The sequence below is a fragment of the Phascolarctos cinereus genome, unplaced genomic scaffold, assembly GCF_003287225.1.
Source record: "Phascolarctos cinereus isolate Bilbo 61053 unplaced genomic scaffold, phaCin_HiC Scaffold_5;HRSCAF=322, whole genome shotgun sequence".
Taxonomy (NCBI): domain Eukaryota; kingdom Metazoa; phylum Chordata; class Mammalia; order Diprotodontia; family Phascolarctidae; genus Phascolarctos; species Phascolarctos cinereus.
In genome coordinates this window covers 377,388,584-377,410,942 of record NW_027555958.1, presented here as the reverse complement: position 1 = coordinate 377,410,942, position 22,359 = coordinate 377,388,584, and the positions used below count along the sequence as shown (strand labels likewise).

The window sequence follows — 22,359 nt, the reverse complement described above, 5'->3', positions numbered from 1 at the left end:
GTAGGGCTCGATCAGGCCCTAAATCAGCTGGCCCCTCGATGCTTCTGTTTGCCCATCTGTAAAATCATATTGGAGTGGGGGGGGTGACTATATTTTCAGTGTTTTTTAGCCCTAAAGCACTATGTTAATGAGGTCATTTGCACAAAGTAGGTACCAAAATGCTTATTAAATGAATGAAACCCAATATTGAGCAGTAACCAGAACTAATGGTGATGGGAAACACTGGCTGAGTCTTTTCTTTGGAAACAAGCCATTTCCTCAAAGGCAGGGACTAACTCACTTGGATGTGTATCTCCAGCACTAACCTTGATTAGCGGGCATTGACTGACTGCCCAGAGATATCACAAAGAGATAGTGGGAAAGATGCTACTCCAAACCTTACTAGTGGGTTCAAGCATAGTCAAGAAGGGACTATCAGGGCAAGACAGAAGCAAATCTAAAACATTAATGTGACCTTTATTATACAGAACATCTGGTGTTTGGTGTCTCCCAACATGTATACAGAATAATCTATAAAAACCAAACCTGACCGTTCAAAATTACACTAAATGAAGTCTTAACCCACAGTCGCGTCTCTTAAAAATAAAACAATCTGACCTGCAGTAATAATGTTATCAAAAGAACTTGGTGTAGCACAAAATAGGTCATAAGAACTGGAGTCTGTTCCAAAGTAACTTCTTTTGTTATTGCACTTTTATCCTAAACACTTAGTTTGTTACATTTTCCTTTAACACTGTAATAAACATCAGTCCTTTAAAATTAAGACGAAGACAAACAAAAAGCTCTACACAAAGACACACAACAACGGTTTTCACCATTTTTTTTCTTGGCGCTCTGGGCAAGCTGGCCTTAGTACCAGGTGCGTGTCACACATACATACGCACAGAGCCCCTGTGATTACTGGAATTGAACTGGATGTTAACAAAGCACATAAATGAACTTAAAAATAAAACCTCTTTAAGAGCAGTAGTACTACTTGAAGTCCTGAGGGAACTTCCAATTCCTCTAGTTCTCCCCTAGCCCTAGCTCCAGACCCACTGGGAATCAGCAAAAATATTCTTATTTTTAGAAAAGGTAAAAGGTTGTTTTCCCAGCAAATCTAGAAATTAAGCTACCAAAAAGGAAAAAAAAATTAGTAAAGATAGAAAAGCAGCTATTCAGTGGCCAGAGGAGGGCTGCTGACCCTACACTAATAAGGCAGGACTTTGGCATCACCATGTCTAAATCAAATTAAATACTAACCACCCGTTCTCTCCAAGAAATGGCTACAAGGGCATCACTATTCTCAAAAATGCCAGAAGGAACACTGTTCCTCTTCTGCTTCTAAATATAAAACGATAAGCCAATGAAGAAAGTTTTGCTCGGTGTGGGTGATAACCCTTGGGTTCCATAAACTTTACAGCAATCAGATGCTGAGCACCTACCACCCTTCTGCACTTGTGTCACCCTGTTTTACCTGTAAGCAAACAAAGCCTTTCTAAAAGCTGCAGTGTGGTCCATTTGGTCTCTGATGGCCTACTCAAAGACATTAAAATGTAGCCAAGAACCGAATACCATAGTCAACGGCTGCAGCTCATCTAACTTCTATGCCTGACAATTTTCATTCCCATTCCTCAAACATTTAAGATTCTGAAATTTAAAACAATGTGGGAACAGCATTTGGTTCCCTAGAAAATAACATTTTAGAAAATGACTCCCATCTTTGGATGGTCTCTGAACAGCTGGCACCTTCCTAATGAGGCTGGCTTCCAAAGAAGTAGAAGGTTTACTGAGGAAAGGAAGCTGCTCTGTACTGTGAGTAAGAGAGCAAGGATATTCTTGTGTAGCAGGTATCTTCTTATCTTCTATAAACATTCCTCAACTTTCAGTAGTCTGAATGAGCTTCTGGGAATCAGCAAGGTTATCAGTTGAGACTCCTAACCTCTTAGTATTCCTTACTTTGAACTGATTTAGAAGACTCTTGATCTTTTAATGTCAGGCGAGTGTTCTTAGGCTGAAGCTAACTAGCTATGCTACTTTATTTAGAAGAGAGTATAGAAAAGAACCATTTCTCCATGAGTTTCTCTTCTTCCCTCCCTCCCCCAACCACAACTGTCCTCACTAGGCTGGGTATTTGTATAACCCAAGACCAGATACAATCTTCACAACACCTGCCAAAATACCATCCTCTAGACTTGACTGGCCATTGCATTGCATTAGGGAAGAGATGTTGAACAATCTAGTGTCTCCCGAAGTATAATACAGTACAATACAATTCATGACATTCATTCACCTCAGCAACAATGTGATGTCAGAAGATAAGGAAACACAGCTGACCACAGAAAAACAAAAGCAAACATATTCATTCCTATAGTAAACTTGCTGAGTGTTTAAAGTAATCCTCCAAGCACCCAAGACTCTGGCCTGGACAATGTGCACCTTGCTTTTCTCAGATTCTTTTGTCCTCACTCTCACCCTGGCTCCCAGGGGGAAAAAAATGTATACATATATATACATATATGTACAAGTGTATATATTTATAGGTATGTAGATATGTACCATATACATATGGATACATTCACATAGATAAATGCATATTCATTCATACACTTACACAGACACACAGAGGAGTGTTATAGAAAAGAAACATTAATCAAGAGACCAAACTAACAGACAGGGTTGAACAAAAATTCTGGTGTATGGGGGAGGAGTACACTGATATGTGTGCATGTAGCTATGAGCTAAGGATATCAGAGGCTGTGGGTGTCTGTGTTGTGAATGCTAAACTCGGTCTAGACTTTTATTTTTTAAACCACTTCTAATTACAGCCGATTAAAATGTAAGGGGACATAGATACAAGGCAGAAACTGTACAAGACGTTTTTGAAAGTCCACACAGAATGGATGTCTGCACTATAATCTTTTTCTGTACATTCTCTGCTTTCCAAGAGAATAAATACAAACCCTCACCTTCCCTAACTGGACACTTAGGTTCCCTCTACCACAAAGATGTTGGTACCTACAGAGCCCAAAAAGAAAACTAGTTAATACTGGCAAGAATATATGGGTAAGCCTGGAGTAACAGCAGATGCTGAGGTACTAAGGCATTTTCTTAACTAGGAAGAGCTGCACTAGATAGTCCACTACAAGAAATGAGATGCCTGAGGACTCAAAGATAAATGGTTGGCTATGTCTTCAATTGCAACTGAAAGTTCTTGATTATAATTGGAACTTCTGAGGTGCTAGGCACTGCAGCCCCTGCTCAGGATAGCTAAAGAGTCAATCAGGCCAGACTTCAAAACTCTAGGTTCTAACATTCTCCTTTTGTTGTATGTTAATAGTCAAGACAATCTTTCTACCTAGAGAATTCCAGGAACAAATGCGACGTTCATTCTGTATTTTCAACTTGAAGGATCCTGGTTGCAATGTATTCCAGACACTCTAGGAACAGAACACAGCAAAGTAGATTACAGCTGTGACACAGGAAGTGAGTGACTGGAAGGAGCTTCTCATCCCAGCCAACCAACCCTGTCAATTCTGTTCCCTCTTTACTCTTCTTATTTAAAAGAGAGAGTCGGGTAGCTGATACACTGAGGTCCAGAAGAGCCTGAAACCAAGATTTAAATAGAACTGAGGTGACCATAGAATCCCTCACATACCAGAACCGGGTCTCTTCCCCTTGACCTCCTCTCTGTGAAAACTCCCCAAGGACATTTCTATGTTCCACTGCCAACTGCAAAATGGGGAGTGACCCTCCCAATCAGACAGATACATGCAGTAATTGTGCACACTCATGGACTTGCTACAGTGCTCTTTTCTTTCTCATCCACTATTTTGTCTCCTAGCAAATGATATTTAAAAGAGAGAGAGAAGAAGAAGAGCAGGTAGTAGAAGGAAGCTCAGTTAAAATGTCTGATAATAAGCAGGATTTTAAAATGTCAGTGTGTTAGGTTCAAAAAATAAAAAGAAAGATTTGTTTTTCAAACATTTAAAAACACAAACTGGTTATCTTTCTAGGAGGTCTGAACACAGGTAACCCCCATAAGAGCCAGTGACCTCCAGAGTGTTTCTTATTTCTTGGGTCTCACCCAAACATTTTAAACTGGGTTAGGTTTACCCAGATACCCTCCAAGCCACCCCCCCCCCAAGTATCACTATTATCTGAAGTTAGCTTCAAAACCAAAAGAACAAAATGTCACCTGCAGGCTCTGGGGTCAACAGTAACAGGAACTCCTAATAACTCACTAAATGGATTCTTTGGGGAAACCAAAGTGGTATAAGGGTAAAACCTTCTCCCCAAATGTAAACATATCTGGCAATGCAAAGAGCACTGCTGAGTTTATTTACAGCCACCACACAGACTCGAGGCTTCATGCTATCGCAGGCAAAAAGCTCTAGTTACAGTCAGCAGGAACCAGACACATCTCTACAGAATTCTCTTTCTCCCTCTGGCCCTCTCTCACCTTTCCTCTCCATCACCCAAACTTGACATTTCTGAGGTTCTGTTCTGACCACTGGATGGAACCAGACTAATTAACCCTGATAGAACAGAAGTCAGCCAGATGATGTCTCTTCATATTAATGACATCATAACACCCCATCCAGTACTTTGGAAAAATTCATGGAACTTAGAAATGAGGAGATGGGATTTGCGCTGGCTCTGAAGGCCAAATCTCCCACTCCTCGGCTTTTTTCTGTGACCTAGATGACTAGTCTCTTTTCCAAAGAGATAGCTTGGATCACTGGTGAACACAGAATGGACAAAGACGGTGGGACAACAATCCAACTTCTCACAGCTGACTGAAGTCATCATAGTTTGAAGCTGTCTCAAGTTCCACAGCCAAAACCAGTTCCCTCAGGTGCTTCCTGTGGATGTATACAATGCCAAGTTCTTCCTACGACCAGGGAGTTTAAAACAGAAGAAAAAGGAAGAGAGAGGGTGGGAGAATGAGACAGGGAAAGAGCCTTCAAGTAGAATCATCCAGTCCTCTGCTTGGCTGCTCAGAGTTTGACTTGCACAACCGGTCCATGATACCCTGGAGCATGGGCTGAACGATGCCAAGGAGAGGCCGTCGGGAGGGATCACCATCCCAACAGGCTTCCATTAGCTGCCAGCATTCCTCATCAAACACTGGGAGTCGCTCTGGACGGGCTCCTGAAAAGAAGAAACATGGACGTGAGAACGGAGGTAGTCTGTAGGAATGCAATTACAAGTGAAAGACATCTATCTTCTATGGCTTCAGTGCCCAACTGATCCAACTGGAGTTCAAAATGAAAAACAGTAAAGTGAGGGTTGATTATTTTTAAGTTGCTGTAAGATTTATATTAGATACAAACTATACAATGGAGATAAGAAAAAAACTAGAATAATGCAGGAGGAGAGAGAACTCCTTTTTCTGTATGTTTAGGGAAAAAAAACATTGATCATCATTTTTCTGGGAGAGTGAAATACAAAATTCCTCACAGAAAGGAAAATGGATCTCTCACAGCATGGGAATTCTAAGAATGGTGCCACCGCTTACTCCTGTTTCAGGGTGTACAGGAGACAGAGTAGCCTGAGGCATCCTTCCTCCCACACACTCTGGTCAGCAGAAGGAAACATGAAATGGGCAGGGCTTGGCATTCCTACCTCTGCGCACATTGTTCCAGAGGTGGTCCTTGCTGGCACACCTTTCAAATGCTTCAGGGAGCTTTACAGAGCCTGAGCAGATATACCAGAAGAGGATCCCAAAAGCATAGACATCCACAGAATTGTCATACTTCCCTACATTAAGAGAGGGCAAAGGTAAGCCAGTGAGTGGGACAGCAATACAGTGTACTCACAACTCACAGTGTATTTATATGGAACTTTGTCCTTTTTTTCCCCAGAGGCCTTTCACATCTACGACTTTGAGTGCGACAACAACCCCATAAGGCTGCCGAGGCAGATTTTTATTATCTACATTTCACAGATGATGAAGCTAAGGATCATGAAAGTTAAGTGGCTTTACAAAGGAACACCAATAATTAGTAACAACCAGGAATGAAGTTTAATAAAGACAATACAATGAACAAAAGCATGGAGGAAAGAATGAATGAATAGTGTGTGTTCTGATACAATGGAAAAAAAATGCTAGAAAAAACATTGGTTTAAATACCTAACAATTAGCAGCATTTTAAGATGTTTTAAAAAAAAACAGCTATTATGTACCATAGTTATCGCTTACTACAATATTACATACTAAACGAATAGTATATGTTTTATCCCCTAAGTGGACTGTAAACTCTAATGAGGACAGAGACCCTTTTCTACCTCAGCTTTCAATCTCCCCCAGGACCTACCACTGTACTCTGCAAATAACAGATATTATAAATGTTTGTGGATATGCCATCTCTTTTGATCCTCAGAATGGCTTGGGAGATCAGTGCTGTCATCCTCATTTTGTTGGTGATAAAACTGAGAGACGATGAGGTTGACTGACTTCTGGGGTCACACACCTACAACTGGAAGTGGGATCCGGGTACAGGTCTTCCTGACTCTAGCTCCCAAACTATGCACTGTACCATCTCTCTTGCCTCTCCAAACAAACAAACTGTGCCATTGAATAAAAATGTCTTTGAGACAGAGAATTTGCTCTTTGTAAAGAAACAAACTGCTAAATAAAATATTTTGTTCCATGTAAAATGCCAATTTTGAGTTTACAGAATTGAATAAAATGGTACATTTCTCTTCAATAAATGAATGAATTCAGTTTGCGGAACCAAAGTTGAACTGAACAAAAAAAATCACACTGAACAAAAAGTATATACTAAGAAGTCATGGGAAATGAGGTTGGATGGGGCCAGGTGTATAGGATATTGAAAGCCAGGTACAGCAGTTTGGCTTTAATTTAGTGAACAACCTATTGTTGTTTCTAGAGCAGTGCTGTTTTAGAAGAATTAGTCTTGTGAAATGAGACAAGGAGAACAATTTTATACAATAACAACATTACAAAGACAAACAACTTTGAAAGGTTTAAGAACTCTAATGCAATGACCAACCACGATTTCAGAGGACAGATGATAAAGCAGGCTATCCATCTGCTTCCTGTCAGAAAGGTCATAGACTCAGGACGTAGAACGAGACATACATTTTTGCACACGGCCAATTCATTTTGCTTAACTACACGTATTTGTTACAAAGGTTTATTTTTTTCTTTTTTTTCCCCACAGGAGAGGCAGAGATGAGATGGAGAGAAAAAAAATAAATGATTGCTAATTGAAAATTAATTACATAAAAATGTTAAAAAAAAAAAAGAAGAATTAGTTTGACAGAAATCTGCAGAAAAGACTAAAGTTAAAATCTACTCAAGGGATGGAAACTAGACTCCTGTTAAAATAATCTAGTTACAAAGGCCTGGATTCAAATAGTGACAATGGAAACCTACAGTAAAGGACCAATTCAAGAGGCATTTTGAAGGAAGAAATGACAAGGCAAGGCACAGGGCTGTTCTTGACAGCTGAGCCTTGGATTATTCCACTTTGTAAACGGCTGTGGTCGAGATCCTGGGAGAGATGCCAACTAAAGGAAACTCTAACTTCGGGTCCCCCCTTCCAGTTTTCCTGTCCTAGGCATCCGGGCTCAAAACTATAGAGTCAACTCTGAATCATCCTTCTTTCTCCATATCCAGCAGTCACCAAGTCCTGTCCTCTCTTCCTTTACAATTATCCCAAATGTAAAAAATAAAAAATAAAATTATCCCAAATGTGTCCTTTCACCATTTCAACCACCACCAAGCCAATCCTCATACTTTTATTTCTATAATAACCTCCCTAGCTTGTCTCTCTTCTAATCCACATTACATATTAATAAAAACATGTTGCACAATACGTATTGCTTTAAAAAAAATTAATCCTCTACAAACCTCTCACATAATCAGAGAATATTAGAGCCCGACTAGGGATGGGGATATGGAACCTCAGAGATCATCTTGTTTAACCCTTCCACTTTACATGGGAGGAAACAAAGAGGTATGAGAATTTGTGCCAAGGTCATACAGGCGGTTGCTGGCACAGCCAAGATAAGAATCTTGGCATCCTTCTTCCAGTCTAATTTTTTTCCACTACCCCAGAACTTTATTATGCCACTCCTCTGTTCAAAAACAAAACAAAACAAAACCTTCACTGTCCTGCCTGGATTTCAAAGTTCCATAATGAGAATAGTTTTCCCAGGACTTTCCAAAAATGAACCTACTGCTCTAGCCAGCCTTGTCACTCTACTGTCATTAATGTTCCTAATCCCAACTACCTGGAAATGTCTTCCCTTTTCCCCTATGCCATTCAGAAACTCTTATGCATCCTTCAAAGTGCATCTCAGATTCTACCTTCTCCATAAGGCCTCCCCCTTGTCTAATCTTGTGAAGCAATTACAATATGACATACATCATTTGCACTTCCTTATTTGTGGCATTCTCTATTGGTCACTAATTATTTCACCTATTTTAGCACAGTCTCTCTTGCCAGATTATAGGCTCTTTGAAGGCAGAGAGCATTGCTTATACTTGGTCTTCTTCCCCCACAGCATCTATGCACAATCCTGGGCACACAGTATGTGTGTTGAATATGATGCCTGATGACCAATTCACTGATTATGCATCAGCAGCGTCTGAAACCAGCATCTGAGAATGGTACCTGAAACATCTATTGGTGGTATACTGTTGCCCTAATGATTGCCCTCCCCTTGATACTCTCTTCTCTCTCTCTCTCCCTCTCTCTCTCTCTGCTTCCTTCCTCTTCTCCTAAAGCTTCTTCCTCCTCCTTCTTTTACTCTTCCCCTTGCTTCCTTCTCCCTTACCTAGGTCTGTGGCATGTCAGCTGTATTCAAGGGTATGGCTTAGCTCTTTTGGTGGTACTCATAGCTAAGAAAGTTGCTGAACCATGTCCTAAACCCCATTATCGCCACCAGCCTCACCTGTGAAGAGCTCTGGGGCCATATGGATTGGGGTACCCACGATGCTGCCAGACATCATAGCCTCAGGCTTGCAAAAACCCAGGTCAGTGATCTTGGCTCGGTTCTTCTTGTCAAGCTGCAAACAAAGCAAGGCAACAGTCAAGTGAGAACACTCTTCTCCTCCCAACCTCTTGCAAAGAGGACCTATATCCTGGATTTTAGTTATCTCAGAATTTCACAGTTAGAAAGAATCACAGTGACCATCTGGCTCAATATACACCTGAAAAAAATTCCCTCTGCAACACACCCAATGTGTTCATTTAGTCTCTGCTTAGAAACCTCTAATGAAGGAGAAACCCACTACGTCCCACAACATTCTGTTTCTGGATAGGTCTAATTGTTATCAAGTTTTTCCTTATATCAGGCTCAGATCTGCTTCTTTTTACCTTTCATCCCTTGCTCGTGGGGCCAAAGAGAAAAAGTGTAAGAAGCCTTCAAATACTGGAAGACAATTCTTATGTTCCCTCTTTTCCAGGCTAAACATCATTTAATCTTTTAACTAATTCTTTTTTTTTTTAAATTTTTTTGGGGGGGTTGGGCAATGGGGGTTAAGTGACTTGCCCAGGGTCACACAGCTAGTAAGTGTTATGTGTCTGAGGCCGCATTTGAACTCAGGTCCTCCTGAATCCAGGACCAATGCTCTATTCACTTCACCACCTAGCTGCCCCTCAACTAATCCTTAAATGATATGAAATGAAGGTCCGTCCCTCCCACCTCCCCAGCCACCCTGGTTATCCTTCTCTGGATGGTTTCTAGTTTTTCAATGTCCTTCTGAAGATGTGGTACCCCACACTCAACACAGTGGTCTAGATGTGATTGGACCAGGGCAGGGAACAACAGGATGGTCACCTCCTGATAGGCAGGTGTCTCTCAGTATAACCTAAGATTGTCCTGGTTTTCTTGGCAGCCCTACATATCACACTGTGTGACTCATATTAAACTTGGAATCAATTCCAAGATCTTTTTTAGATAAACTGCTGCCTAACTCACTTGTAAAGTATCTTACCCAAAGGTAAGACATTCATTCTGACCCAATAGTCTAGCCTATTAAGATCTTTTGGAATCCTGTCATTCATTGGGTTAACTATCCCTTTCAACTATCACCTGAAAATTTAACAAGTATGCAATCTATGCTTTTATTCAAGTCATTAATAAAGATGAAATGTTGCAGGGCCAAGCACAGATCCCTAGGGTACTCCATCATTCTCCATTTACACTGAACCATTAATAACACTCTTTGGGTTCAGCCATTCAAAATTTGAATTCACTTAACTATGCTATGATGTCTATTTTTTCCACAACAGCATTAAAGACTTGATCAAATACTTTGCTAAAATTTGTATAAATCATAGCTACAACATTCTCCTGATTTACTAGTTTCATGACCCTATCAAAAAAAGAAAATAACATTAGTTTACTTAAATCGTTGATTTTTGTCTTCTGATTATCCTGGACTTCACATTCACTCACAAAACATGTTCATCTGGAGAAGCATTTCTGATCCTAACTGCCCTCTCAAGCCCCAAAATATATACCACAAGTCTGATGATTAAGGCAAGAGGAGGCTCCCTGATCACTTGGGCAAAGAGTCTTAAGAGTCCCAGTAGCTTTCTCCCTTAAAAATCCAAAAAAGGGGGCAGCTTGGTGGCGCAGTGGATAGAGCACCGGCCCTGGATTCAGGAAGACCTGAGTTCAAATCTGCCTTCAGACACATAACACTTACTAGCTGTGTGACCGTGGGCAAGTCACTTAACCCCAATGCCTAGCCAAAAACAAACAAACAAACAAACAAAAAAATCCAAAAAAAGACTGAGTCTCACAGCTTAGCTGACTGGGAATTTCCTAGGGATAAGGCTACACTTTAAGAAATTTTGAGGACCTCTCCTCCAAATAGCTGCTATTTCTATACCACGAGTCGCCAGAAATATATGGCCCTGATGATGAAATATCAAAACTCCTTTCAAAGAAGAATGAATCAAAAAATAATTCTTTATAATTGAGATAACAAGGTTGAAGCAAAGTTATAACTGTTTTTGCCTGCTAAGCTACCTAGATCTATTTCATCCCTCTTTGAGCACAATTTCCATTTCCAGCCAAGGCAGAACAGGCCAGGCCTGAGGCACAGTGAAAACAGCTTGGATTCTCCCTACTCGGATACTCCCCGTTCCCCAAGACCAAGATCTAGCTTGGTGGTTAGCGTGCCCATCACCCCTCCGCTTCAATTCTCCCACCCAAATTCCTTCTCTCAGGCCCTTTAGCCCAAAGAGCAAGTGTCCTAGGAACAGCCCTTACCAGCACATTTTTTAGTTTGATGTCACGATGGACAAGCCCCTGGCTATGCAGAAAGCGGATTCCCTCCACTACGTCCAGGGCTATCTGCAGGCGCAGCTCCAGAATCAGCCCAGCCTGTGAGAGACAACAAAATTCACCTGTAATCTTCAGGATAACTCCCCCACTTCTTGGATGTTCACATAAATGATGAAGACACCTTCAGTGGGGTTATCAAAGAGACAAATGTACTCCAGTATAGAAAGAGAGAAATATGAAATAAAGGCTGGGGATCTATCGAAAAGGAGAGGAGTAAAGCAAGGAACAGGAAACTTTAAAAAAGACAAGTACTAATCAAATCTCTTGGGAGTCACAATGAGGTAAGCTAGACAATCCCCATGTTTGGCTAGGACTAGGTACAACCAAAAGATTGAAGGGATGGTCTCATTGACAAGACCTGGACCAAGAAGGGAACCTGCATCAACAACAGAACTGCCCTTCAGCCCTAACTGTAAGCATTTCGACATCTCTCAAACAGATTTCGTCTTACTGCTACACATAAGGGGCTCATTCTACCACACCTGACCCAGATTCGGTTTTGTGGGTTACAAATGCCCAAAAGTCCATAAAGCTTTGACCAGGACTCTCTACATTGTAACAGACGTAACATCACCCACCATGAAGTACTAATGAAGCTCTCTGTTATGGACCCATACCAGAATGGATGATGGGAACTAATCTTAGCTTCTCAGGAATGGAGGAAAAAAGTCACTGAGAATTATTCTCGCATTAAACCAATGATGAGCTTCATGTCTCACAAAGTTCCCGGTGTAGCGTTTCTACATTTCCTCCTGGCCTGCTGCTGAGGCCTCCCTATGCCAGGCACCAGGTGGATTCAGTGGGAGGGGGCCCACCGAGATGCTCTGTGGCTCCCACCATAGAGGGAAGGGGAACTTCTCTGCAGGCAGACTGAGAAAAGCTACGCCCTTCCCTTTATTGCTGCTGCTTTGGACAAAGGAAATTCACCATCTAACTCAAAGCTTAGCTGTATAACTTCTGTCTGTCATTCAAAAACCTTCAAAGGTTAAAAAGACTATTTCTTAGCGTGATATTCAAGGCCTCCATCAGTGATTCCCAGTGTATCTTTCGTACCTATCTCCTACTATTTCACTAAACAAACCCCTTGCTTCAGTCTGATTTGTCTATTCACTGCTCCCCCCCTCCCCAACAAACTCTGGACAGTTCTTCTTGGATCACTATTCCTCCTGCTCGGAGCATCCTTCTCCTAGACATCTCTCTGCCTATCCAAATCTTGCCCATCCTTTAAGGGCCAGCTTAGACCTACCTACATTATGAAGTTTTCTTTGTCTACCCCAGCTCATTCTTGGGCAGAAATCTGGTAGGAGGGAGAAAGGTCTGGCCTGCAAACCACATTCTCACATGTTCTTAGAGTCTAATATCACTTCTCTCTCTCAATCATATAGTGGTTTGTATTTTTAATTATCTTTTCCTATGGTATAGTATACATTCTGTGTTATGTCTTTATATGCCCCACAATGCCACAAATATTTATTAAGTAACCTACTCTAAGCATGGCACCATGGGGAACAAATATGGCAAGAAAGGTGTGGTTCCTGCTCTTATGAAAGATCTTAAAAAATGGAAAAGAGGATGACAGATAACTGAAACACAAGGCAGAATGGAAGATTAATTCCATTAAAGGGACACAAAGAGTTATGAGTGTTCAAAGGAGGGAGAAAGCACATCTGGCTGAGGGAATCAGGAAGTGGTATTTGAGTGGGCCTTGAAAGATGTACAGAATTTCCATAAGCAGAAATTGGGAGGGGAAGGGGTAGAGGAGCATTTCAGACAGAGGAAGCAGCATAAAGAAAGCACATTTGTGTTAAAAAGTGAAGAGTCTAATCTGGCTAGTGTATAGGGCATGGGAAGGCAAGGGTGTACAGAGAGATAAGACCACAAAGGTTGGTTAAAGCCAAACTGCAAACTGCATGCCAGGCTGAGAAATTTAAACGTTATGCAACAGGCAATGGAGAGACACTGAAGGGTGGTTTGGTTTTAATCAGGGAGGTCAAAGGACCAGAGCTTTGCTTTAGGAAAGCTAACCTAGTAGTTGCATATAGGTTATACTGGAAGGGGGAGAGACTGGAGGTAGGAAGGCCAGTTAGGAGGCTACTGAAACAATTTAGGTAAGATGTAACAAGGGTCTCAACTACAGTGATAGTTCTGAGAATGGAAGGATGAAGGTGGATAATAGAGACATTGACAACAGCAGACTCCGTGGCACTTGACAAATAATCTGATGTGGAGGATGAAGGAGAGGAAGGAGTCAAAGATGACTAAGGTTTTGAATTTGGATAACTTAGATTATAGTTATACTTAGAAATAGCAGTTAAGGAGGAGTTGGTTTTGAGAGGGAAGACAATGATGTCAGTCTTGGACTTAAGTACAAAGTACCAGATACATATCCAGGTGGAAATGTCCTGCAGACAACTGGAAAACTAGGACAAGTGCTCAGGAGAGCTGCCAGGGTTGAAGATAAAGATCTGAGAATCATCTGCATAAATGCAACAGCTAAAGCGATGAGAGATCCATAAAGAATAGTGTAAAGAGAGATGAAGTGGCCAATGAAAGAAAGAGGTTCAAAAAGAAAAGGCTCATCAACAGTTTCAAGAACAAGTAATTGGACAGGGTAATTAGGAATTTACTAGTATCCTTTGGGAAAGCACATTCAGAAGAGTTATATGGGTGAAAGTCAGATGGTAAACAAAAAGCAAAGTATTTTATACATAGTAGGTGCTCAATAAACGTTTTTTGACTGAACAAAGAGCCACTCACCTACCTACTAAGAACCTTAGAAGCAGGAGGGTTATGAGAAGACTTTGTATTACACTAAGGAGTCTGGACTTTACTACCACCATGGAAAGTTAAAATTATAGATGACAGTAGTCTAGATATACTAAATATATCCTATAGCAAGGAACTATCTTGAGATTAAAATATCCAAGAAGGTCTCTTGGAATCAAGCAACAAGGGAATCAAAGAAACTAACAACATTTTGTGAAAACCTGGAAGCTCTAAGAAGAAAAGGAAGAAGAGTAAGGAAAGCTGTGAATTTAGTAGTCAGGCTGGCCTGTGTTATCTCCCTGCCCTCACCTTCAGCCCTGTGTAAAGGTCCCGGTGTAGCCGCTCCATGATGAGCAGCACTGCAATACTGGAGCCACCGCCGTAGTTGTAGTCGATGACGGAACCGTGAAGATCCACCAGACGCTCATGCTTGGGCAGAGACCTGGTAGGAGGGAGAGGGGTCTGGGCTGCAAACCACATGCCCCATTCCTGTAAGGCATGCCAGGACTCAGGGAAGAAAGGACCTCTAGATCGGGCCACAGGACAGAAATCTGACCCACTTCCCAGGCCAGGAACCTTAAAATAGCTGAGCCTCTGTGACCAAGGAGGAAGGTAACACAGAAAGACAGGGAAAGGAAATTGGAACAGGAAGGGGTTTAGGCTACCAAAGCAGCCTTGGCCTTGGAGGGAGTCCAGTTTTAAGCACTAGTCTACAACAACCCAGCACTGAGAAATGCAGAGAAAGGACACCAGCAGACATCCCCTATGCTTAGGGTACAGAACTTAAGCCAGACCTCTGGCTGCTTTGATGCATCCTTGCCCAGACAGAACCACGATTCACCTCATATAGTGAAACTCCAATGCCAAATCGTTCCAGTGCTTCTCATCTGGAGGGACAACGGACTTCAGGGCACAGGGGAAATGGCCTCCCCAGTTGTCACACAGGTACACCACACCATACTGTCCCCGGCCTAGCTCCTGGCCCAGTTTAGGTTTACCTACAAGGCACAGAGACAAATGATGGCTAGGGCTCAATGAGCTCTCTCTCTGAGTGCCTACTTAGTGGAGAACTATATCTATGAGGAAAACATAACTGATGTCACTCCAAGACCTTTGGAAGTGATCTATCTGGTTTAGTTGATACATGTTGGTGCTATCTGGGTCGTACAAATGGCAGATCCAAATGAGGAACTTCAGTAGTTATTAAAACTGAATTAATGCCTCACACTGATTTACAAGGATGGAAAAGAATTCCTAGAGATCTCTGTGATTGGTATTTCCACCAGGATTAAGACAGAATTAGCTGGTATCCAGCCCCTTCTTCTCTCCTGCCCAGGGGAAATGACAGAGACTCACGATGCAACAAGACATCCTGCAGGGAACGGCTCTCCAGGGAAAGACGGGCCAAGCGTGGGGCATGATCTTTCCGAACCTTCAACCACAGGTCTTCAGTTTTCTCTAGCCGGCCTGAATGACCAGCTTCCAACTAGAGAGTAAACAGGAGAGACATGACCATGACCTAACTGCCCAGAAGTCTGGTTAAAGGCAACTCCAATCATAACCCTCCTCTCCCCGTGAAAGAACAAGAAGATGCGACAAAGCTGTGGCGAGCCAGGATACCTGGCTCCCGGGTTAGATTGCATGTCTGAGGACCTTTGTTTAAAACCTGCCTCTGCTACCTGTATGACTTTGGAAAAGTCACTTACCCTTTCTGTGTTTCCTCATATGTAAAATAAGGGGATTTTGATAACTGAATGTCATCAAAGGTCTCTCTTCCAGCCCTATCTATCACTAGCTCTCCCTACTGTCTGAGGCAGCTGGTGGGACAGCTGATAGAGCACTGGACCTGGAGTCAGGAAGCCCCGAGTTCAATTCTGGCCTCAGATATTTACTAGCTGTGTAACCCTGGGCAAATTAACTTAACCTCTGTCTCAGTTTCCTCATCAGTAAAATGGGGATAATAGCACCTACCTCCCAAGATGGTTGTGAGGATCAAATGAGATAATATTTGTAAAGCACTTAACACAGTGCCTGACACTTAGTAGGCACTTAGTAAATGTTTGTTTTCTTTCTTCATGCCTTCATTTCTTCCTTCTTTGCTTTCTTCCTTCCACATCTTCAAAACAAAGGAATTGGACTAAATCATCTCTAAGGTCTTTTCTAGCTCAAAATCTATGCTCCTTCTATGACACAGCACCTAGAATGCTCTGTGACTCAGATATGGTCCTGTCCCCATCTTGACTTTTCTGTTGCTCAGTCTGTGAAACAGGGGAAATCATTTGAGCTTCTCCCTCCCCATGAATTGGGTTTAAACAAATACACATGTGGAAAATAAACACACCAATTAGGACTTCAGAGGATCGAAGCATTCTTCCTGCCTCTTGGCTAAGAGATGACAAGTGACAGGTGCAGAATGAGGCATGGGCTATCATAGCCATTGAGTTGACTTGTTTTACTTAACTGTATGTTTTTATTACAAGGAAGGGTTCTATTGAAGGGCTAGGAAAGTTATCAGGGAGCAAGAGTAATGTTTTATAAAGGGCATCAATAGAACACATTTATATAATTTAAAAGCAAACAGATACACAAATTTCCGAGTACAACAAAGTCAAACCAATACAAACTGACAGAGGCATCACTCTCTCTGAAACAACTGCATCACCTCCTCCATAGGCCCACCTGCCGCAGGGAGGCTGCAAATGCCTCATGAGAGCTATTAAGCCGGGTCCGGAACTGGCTGCAAATGCTCTTGGCCAGCTTGGAGGCACTGAGACTCTCAATGGCATCCTGGGCCACCTTCCTCTTCCATTCTGGAGTAACAGCAGGTGGACTCACCCATGCGATTCGCTGGATAATCTGTTAAGACAGGCAGTGAGATCAAGACCAGATAATATACAAAAGCTGCAGGAAGACCCAATGCCAATAAAAGAAGGCACCAAAAAACAAGGACTCATGTGAGATTTGGGACTCTAATTCTTAACAATACAGAATAGGTAGGACTAAAATTGGGGACACCAACCAAGAAGGAATCTTAAGAGAATGTGAGAGTTTAGCCTCCAAGCTCATAAGTCCCAGGAAAAATCCATTCAGTCCCATCAAGTATGAGGTGTGGCGGATGAAGCATCACTCTGGAGTTCAAAGACTAACAGCTGGCCTAAGTTCTATAGCAGAGACCACACCCACTATTTCAGGTGACACAACAGAGCCCAGGCAAGAAAAATATGTAGTTGGTGGGAAAGGGCGATCTAGTGGGAAAGAGCAGAGGTCTGTGGTTGCCTTGATCAGAGAAAGATCCTGGAGACCTGAGCGAGTCCTCTAGTGGATATCATTTTAACAGAAAGCATCTAGGTGGTGCGGTGGATAGAGTGCTGGGCCTGGAGTCAGAAAGCTCATCTTGCTGAGTTCAAACCTGGCCTCAGACATTACTAGCTGTGTGACCCTGGGCAAGTCACTTCACCTAGTTTGCCTCAGTTTCCTCATCTGTAAAATGTGCTGGAGAAGGAAATGGCAAACCACTCTAGTATCTCTGCCAAGAAAATCAGGTATAACTGAATAATGACTAAACCATAACAAGCTGGATTTGGAATAAACAATGCCCGGGTTGAATCCCAGCTCGACCAATGACTACCTGTGAATTTGGGCAGATCATTTATCGTCCCTGGGCCTCAGTTTCCTTGCCTGTTAAGTGAGGGGTTTTGGCCCATGTGACCTATAAGTTCAAACTTTAAATCTATGCTCCTGTGATCCAGTCAGTCACTCGTACCTGTTTGATCTGCTCCCACAGCATCCTGGTTACTGTTGACCCTGAGTGAAATGTAACTTCAACATGATAGGCAGCATTTAAGATCTGAAAGAGAACACAGACTGCCAAGTCACCTTGACCTGAATGAAATATCTGTTTCAGAAAAGGAAATAAAGATCCTTGCTTCAAGAGCATGCCCTAGCCTCAGGGTCCTCAAGTTTGTCCTTTATGCCAATTTAATAAAAACAAGGTCAATGCTCCAATATTCCAAAACTGGTCATCTCATATGAGGGTTTAACAGCCCCAGAGCTTCTTCCCTCTTCCCCCTTTCTACCAGGCTGCCATTTTAATGCTTATAAACACCTCCCCTAGGCGGTAGACATACGGATGGGAGAAAATGACACTCAAGTTAGAGGTGTTAGTCATTCTGGGGAAATGGATTGGGTAAAAGAAAAGCTTGTCGCTGTAAGTTTCGGACTTAGGTGTGAATGCTGTTTCATTTGTCACCAACCTTTCTTTTTAAAAATCATTCTTTTAGATACCTGTTTGAGATAGTTACTAGTGATGTGGACTGAAACATCTTGGGACTTTTCCAGGCTCTGCAGACACCGTTCCAGGGTTCCCACAAAGCTCTCACGAAGATAGTCCACTGAGCTGATCAGCTTATTGGCCACAGCCTGGTTAAGCTGAGAGATGATGAGTTCCTGAATCTGGCGGATGCAGCATTTTATTTCTCTGGTGCCCACTGGCTCCCCATTCTCAGGGATGATGACATCTGTAGGAGGTAAGGATGGGAGCGAGTCAGCAGATGGGGGAGAGGCAAAGGCATATTGAATAAAAGGGTCACCTACGTCAAAAGTTCCAAAGAATTTACACTGACAGTGGTTACAGGAACACCTGGGTGGTAGACAGAACAACTCCAGACATGAAGCATGAAGACTATTAATATAACTAGAGGCCAAGAAATTGGGGATATTATATACCCTCCTACTGCACCACTTACTCAATGCTCTTTCTATAGAGGGCATAAAGGAGACAGAATCTTGATAAGAAAGGGGGTTAATATTTAGAACACTACTTTTAATCACCTTAGCCTCCCCTTCCTACACCCCTAAGCATGCCTCAGTACCTCTGCCACAAGAGCCACTCCTTTAGCTGTCTCTGAAAAGTCTTATAGGAAACCTAGCCTAACTACACTCCTTAAGTTTAGGTGTGGCATCTCTTTACACGACAGACCCAGAATAATACACTATTCTCCACATACACAAAACATTACTGGTAAATGTTACACATGAAACTATTTCCACTATAGTGGTGAAAGCCTATAATGAACTATCCACACTCCCTTGACAAATTCAATCAACCAGTCAATATACATCTGCTATTAATAACAGGACATATTGGCAAGATACCAAGCTAGAGCTAAGAGCGTAGTCTGTGGTCATAGAATAATGACGACAATGATAATAAATAATACAATAACACTTAACATAGTGTTGTAAGGTTTGCAAATCACTAAATATCTTATTTAATAACAAAAAGATTCCAACTAGCCAATCTTTATAGAGATTTAATGGGAAGAATTCACTTCATTAAAATATTATGAAGTGGAATTTTGTGTCACTCCTCTTTAACTAGGATTAAATAGAGCCTATGTTATCTGCGGACTACCACCCACCACGCCATGTAAAACATGTAAACCGCATAGCCAACGTAAGCAACACATTTTACAACCCCAATGCCTTAGGACTTTCATCCAATTTGATTAATATTCAAAAGGAATGGGAAAAGAAACGAAGTTTAAAATGCTGGTCTGGGATATCGTCTTGGGGGTGGGATTTAGGGAGGAGGCCTTGGTAAGGCATGAAGCTGAAAGTTAAAAGGCAGGAAGAATAAGAAAGCCTGCGATATACTGGAGAAGGCTGAGTAGTCAACTGATAACAGTCTTCAAACACAGGAAGAGTTATTATATGGAGAGTAGTGAGCAGCCATCCTCGATTTCCACTGGGGACTGACTAAACAAGGTTTATACTACAAACTAAGGCTAGATGTTAAGAAGAATTTCCCAATACTTAGACAAATGTCTGACTACACATAGTTGTGCAACTTTCTGGAGAGATCTTTCAGGAGGCAAACATATTCATCTCACTAGTTATTAAATGCAGTATCCCTGAGAGCAAGGGGAAGGAAAAGTTGACCAAATGATCCCTTTTAGTTCTACAAATGTATAAGCTCAGTTTCTACAAATTCAAGAAAAGGGTCAGAAGACCTACTACATCCGGCCTCCTACAGAGCTCCCTGGCCATCACTCAGAAACCTACCTTTGAACTCCATGTTGGCAGCATCTTCCAGAAGGTCTTCCTTCATGATATTAAGAGTCTCCACAATCATATCCTTCATCTCCTCCTGCTTGCGGTTGGCAATGTTCATCAGTGATTCATACAACTCATTTTCCTTCTTTCGAGTGTACTCGAGCCGCTTGGGAGTGATCTGCAGGTCCCGTTGCATGTCAAAGGCCTGGTTGATAAAGATATCCAGGCACTGGCAGTGCACCAGGTTCAGAACCGTGGCTGCATCTACAAGGTGCGTTTGTAGCACCAGCTGAGTGAATATGTTCAATTGTCTTAGCTTATCACTCTGTTCTACCAATATGCTCTGAGCTTTGGCATTTAGGCCAAGGGTCCCACAGTTATGGTGACTATCATTCAGGTAGTTCAGATCAACTAGCTGTCGGTGAAGTGATGATCTTTCAGTCTCCATTCTTCTCTTGGGGGAAGAGTTGGGGGAAATCAGCTCAGAGCCCAGCTTCGGCACTTTGAAAAAGAATATAGGCAGAGAAAGCCGTTCCCGGATAGCTCTCAGTTCTTCCTCATCTCCTTCTGAGAGTTCATCCTTGTTGATGGCAAAGATCACCACAGGCAGGACACCATTCACTAACTCGCCTAGAGTATCCACTGGGGGCTGGAACCCACGGCACGGCAAAACCACAACGTCCACTTCCTGGAAAGCGGAAGGGGACCAGATCAACACCACTCTATTCCTAATTGTGCTCCTAAACTGAAGCCAGAATCTGGCTGCCCTAAACATATGATCTGTCAGTTTTCCACCTCATTCTCCTAGTAAGAACAGTTTTTGGTATAGCCCATTCAGTATCCATTCACATGAAGAGAGTTTAAATAACAACAAAAAAAGCTAGGATGAAAGGGAAGAGGCCCCTTCGGTCATTTGGGGCTAAGAGAGCATTTAATCTCTACTTCCCCTCCCTACTTAAAGCTACCACTGATGCCCTGGGCTGTCAGGAAGGAAAGAGGAAGGACTGCACAAGGGATAGGATGAGGAATAAACTAAGCTGGTAGGAGAGTAAAAATACGGGCAGATTGATCGTGACATTCATTACAAAAGTTAAGACTGGCCTCTCATAGAAGTTTATAAGTAATCTCAAACTTCAGCTGCTTCAACCCAAACTCCTTATTTTCACTCTGAGATACCAAGCAGAAAGATGAATGGTGCTTCTACAAGTTTCGAGGACCATCTTGGATGGCTCAGTTTCTCTTCCTCTTGCTAGCATCTCAAAGCACCTGACATCCTGTGTTGTCACAGGTGTTCCTCTCTCCTTCACAGTGGACTGAAGTCCCTGGGATTCTTCCAATGCCCTTGCCTAGGGCAAGTTTCAGCTCTGCAGCATTTACTTGGGGGTTGTATTGTACACACAACTGCATGTGGTGCCACGCACATGCTCATGAGGTTTCTAAGGTTTGCAAACGTGTGTACTTTACAATGTCTAAAATGAACTGAGCATTAGTCTGTCCAAACTTCACATCCCTAGCAGTTATCAGATATCTGGATTTCAAATAAAAGTGGATTTCCAAAGACAAACATTCACTTTCTTTCAGACAGATATTGTATCCCTTCGTTACTTTATTTGGGCAGTAAATATTTTTTGATGGAGGCTTTTAGAAGACTCAACCTCTTATCCCCCACCCCCTACACATCTTGAGTTTGTGCTTCTTTTCTAGACTGGTAAGAAGCATGGAGAAATGCCTAATTGTTGCTTTCACTCATTCTTCTTTCCATGTAGCAGGTACTTTGGAGTTTTTACAATCTTTTTCATCCCACACAGACCCTATAGGTCTACACCTCCTGTTCACCCCAAAAAGGCTCCAAACAAATTTATTTCAGTTCTCAAATTGGTGATTTTATTCAGCTGGCCATTTTGACTAAGTTCCCTTATGCTGAAATGTGCTCTAGCAATCTTAGTGTTTAGAATCTAAGGCCAAACTGCACAAATCCATCTACTCTTTACCCAAGGCTGCCTTGCCAAGATGAGACTGGCTGGCTCATCTACACCATAAAATGCACTAGAACCATTCTGCTTAGAAGACTGGTTTTCCACCCTTCCCTTCTGTTTAGTGCAAACCCATTTTCAACACCCTGAGTCACATATCATAGTGCCTAATTTAATTCAGTGAAAGAAATTCAAATGACAATAAGAAGGGGCAAATACACAAATGCCCTGGGAAAAAACCCTATAAGTTTCC

At 42.1% G+C, this 22,359-nt stretch overlaps 1 protein-coding gene across 1 annotated transcript in view; it reads right to left on the bottom strand.

Annotated features, from left to right (window-relative positions):
• Positions 1–437: 437 nt before the first annotated feature.
• The window catches only part of DSTYK (dual serine/threonine and tyrosine protein kinase), a 79,541-nt gene continuing 57,619 nt past the window's right edge, over positions 438–22,359 (bottom strand). The window contains exons 4-14 of the mRNA XM_021003242.2: positions 20,143–20,821; positions 18,364–18,596; positions 17,843–17,926; positions 16,759–16,935; positions 15,436–15,565; positions 14,921–15,077; positions 14,389–14,521; positions 11,239–11,352; positions 8,908–9,022; positions 5,608–5,742; positions 438–5,133 (exon numbers count right to left, since the gene is read on the bottom strand). Coding sequence (XP_020858901.2) covers positions 4,946–5,133; positions 5,608–5,742; positions 8,908–9,022; positions 11,239–11,352; positions 14,389–14,521; positions 14,921–15,077; positions 15,436–15,565; positions 16,759–16,935; positions 17,843–17,926; positions 18,364–18,596; positions 20,143–20,821 — 2,145 coding nt within the window. The 3' untranslated portion in view covers positions 438–4,945. The remainder of the gene's footprint in view (positions 5,134–5,607; positions 5,743–8,907; positions 9,023–11,238; positions 11,353–14,388; positions 14,522–14,920; positions 15,078–15,435; positions 15,566–16,758; positions 16,936–17,842; positions 17,927–18,363; positions 18,597–20,142; positions 20,822–22,359) is intronic.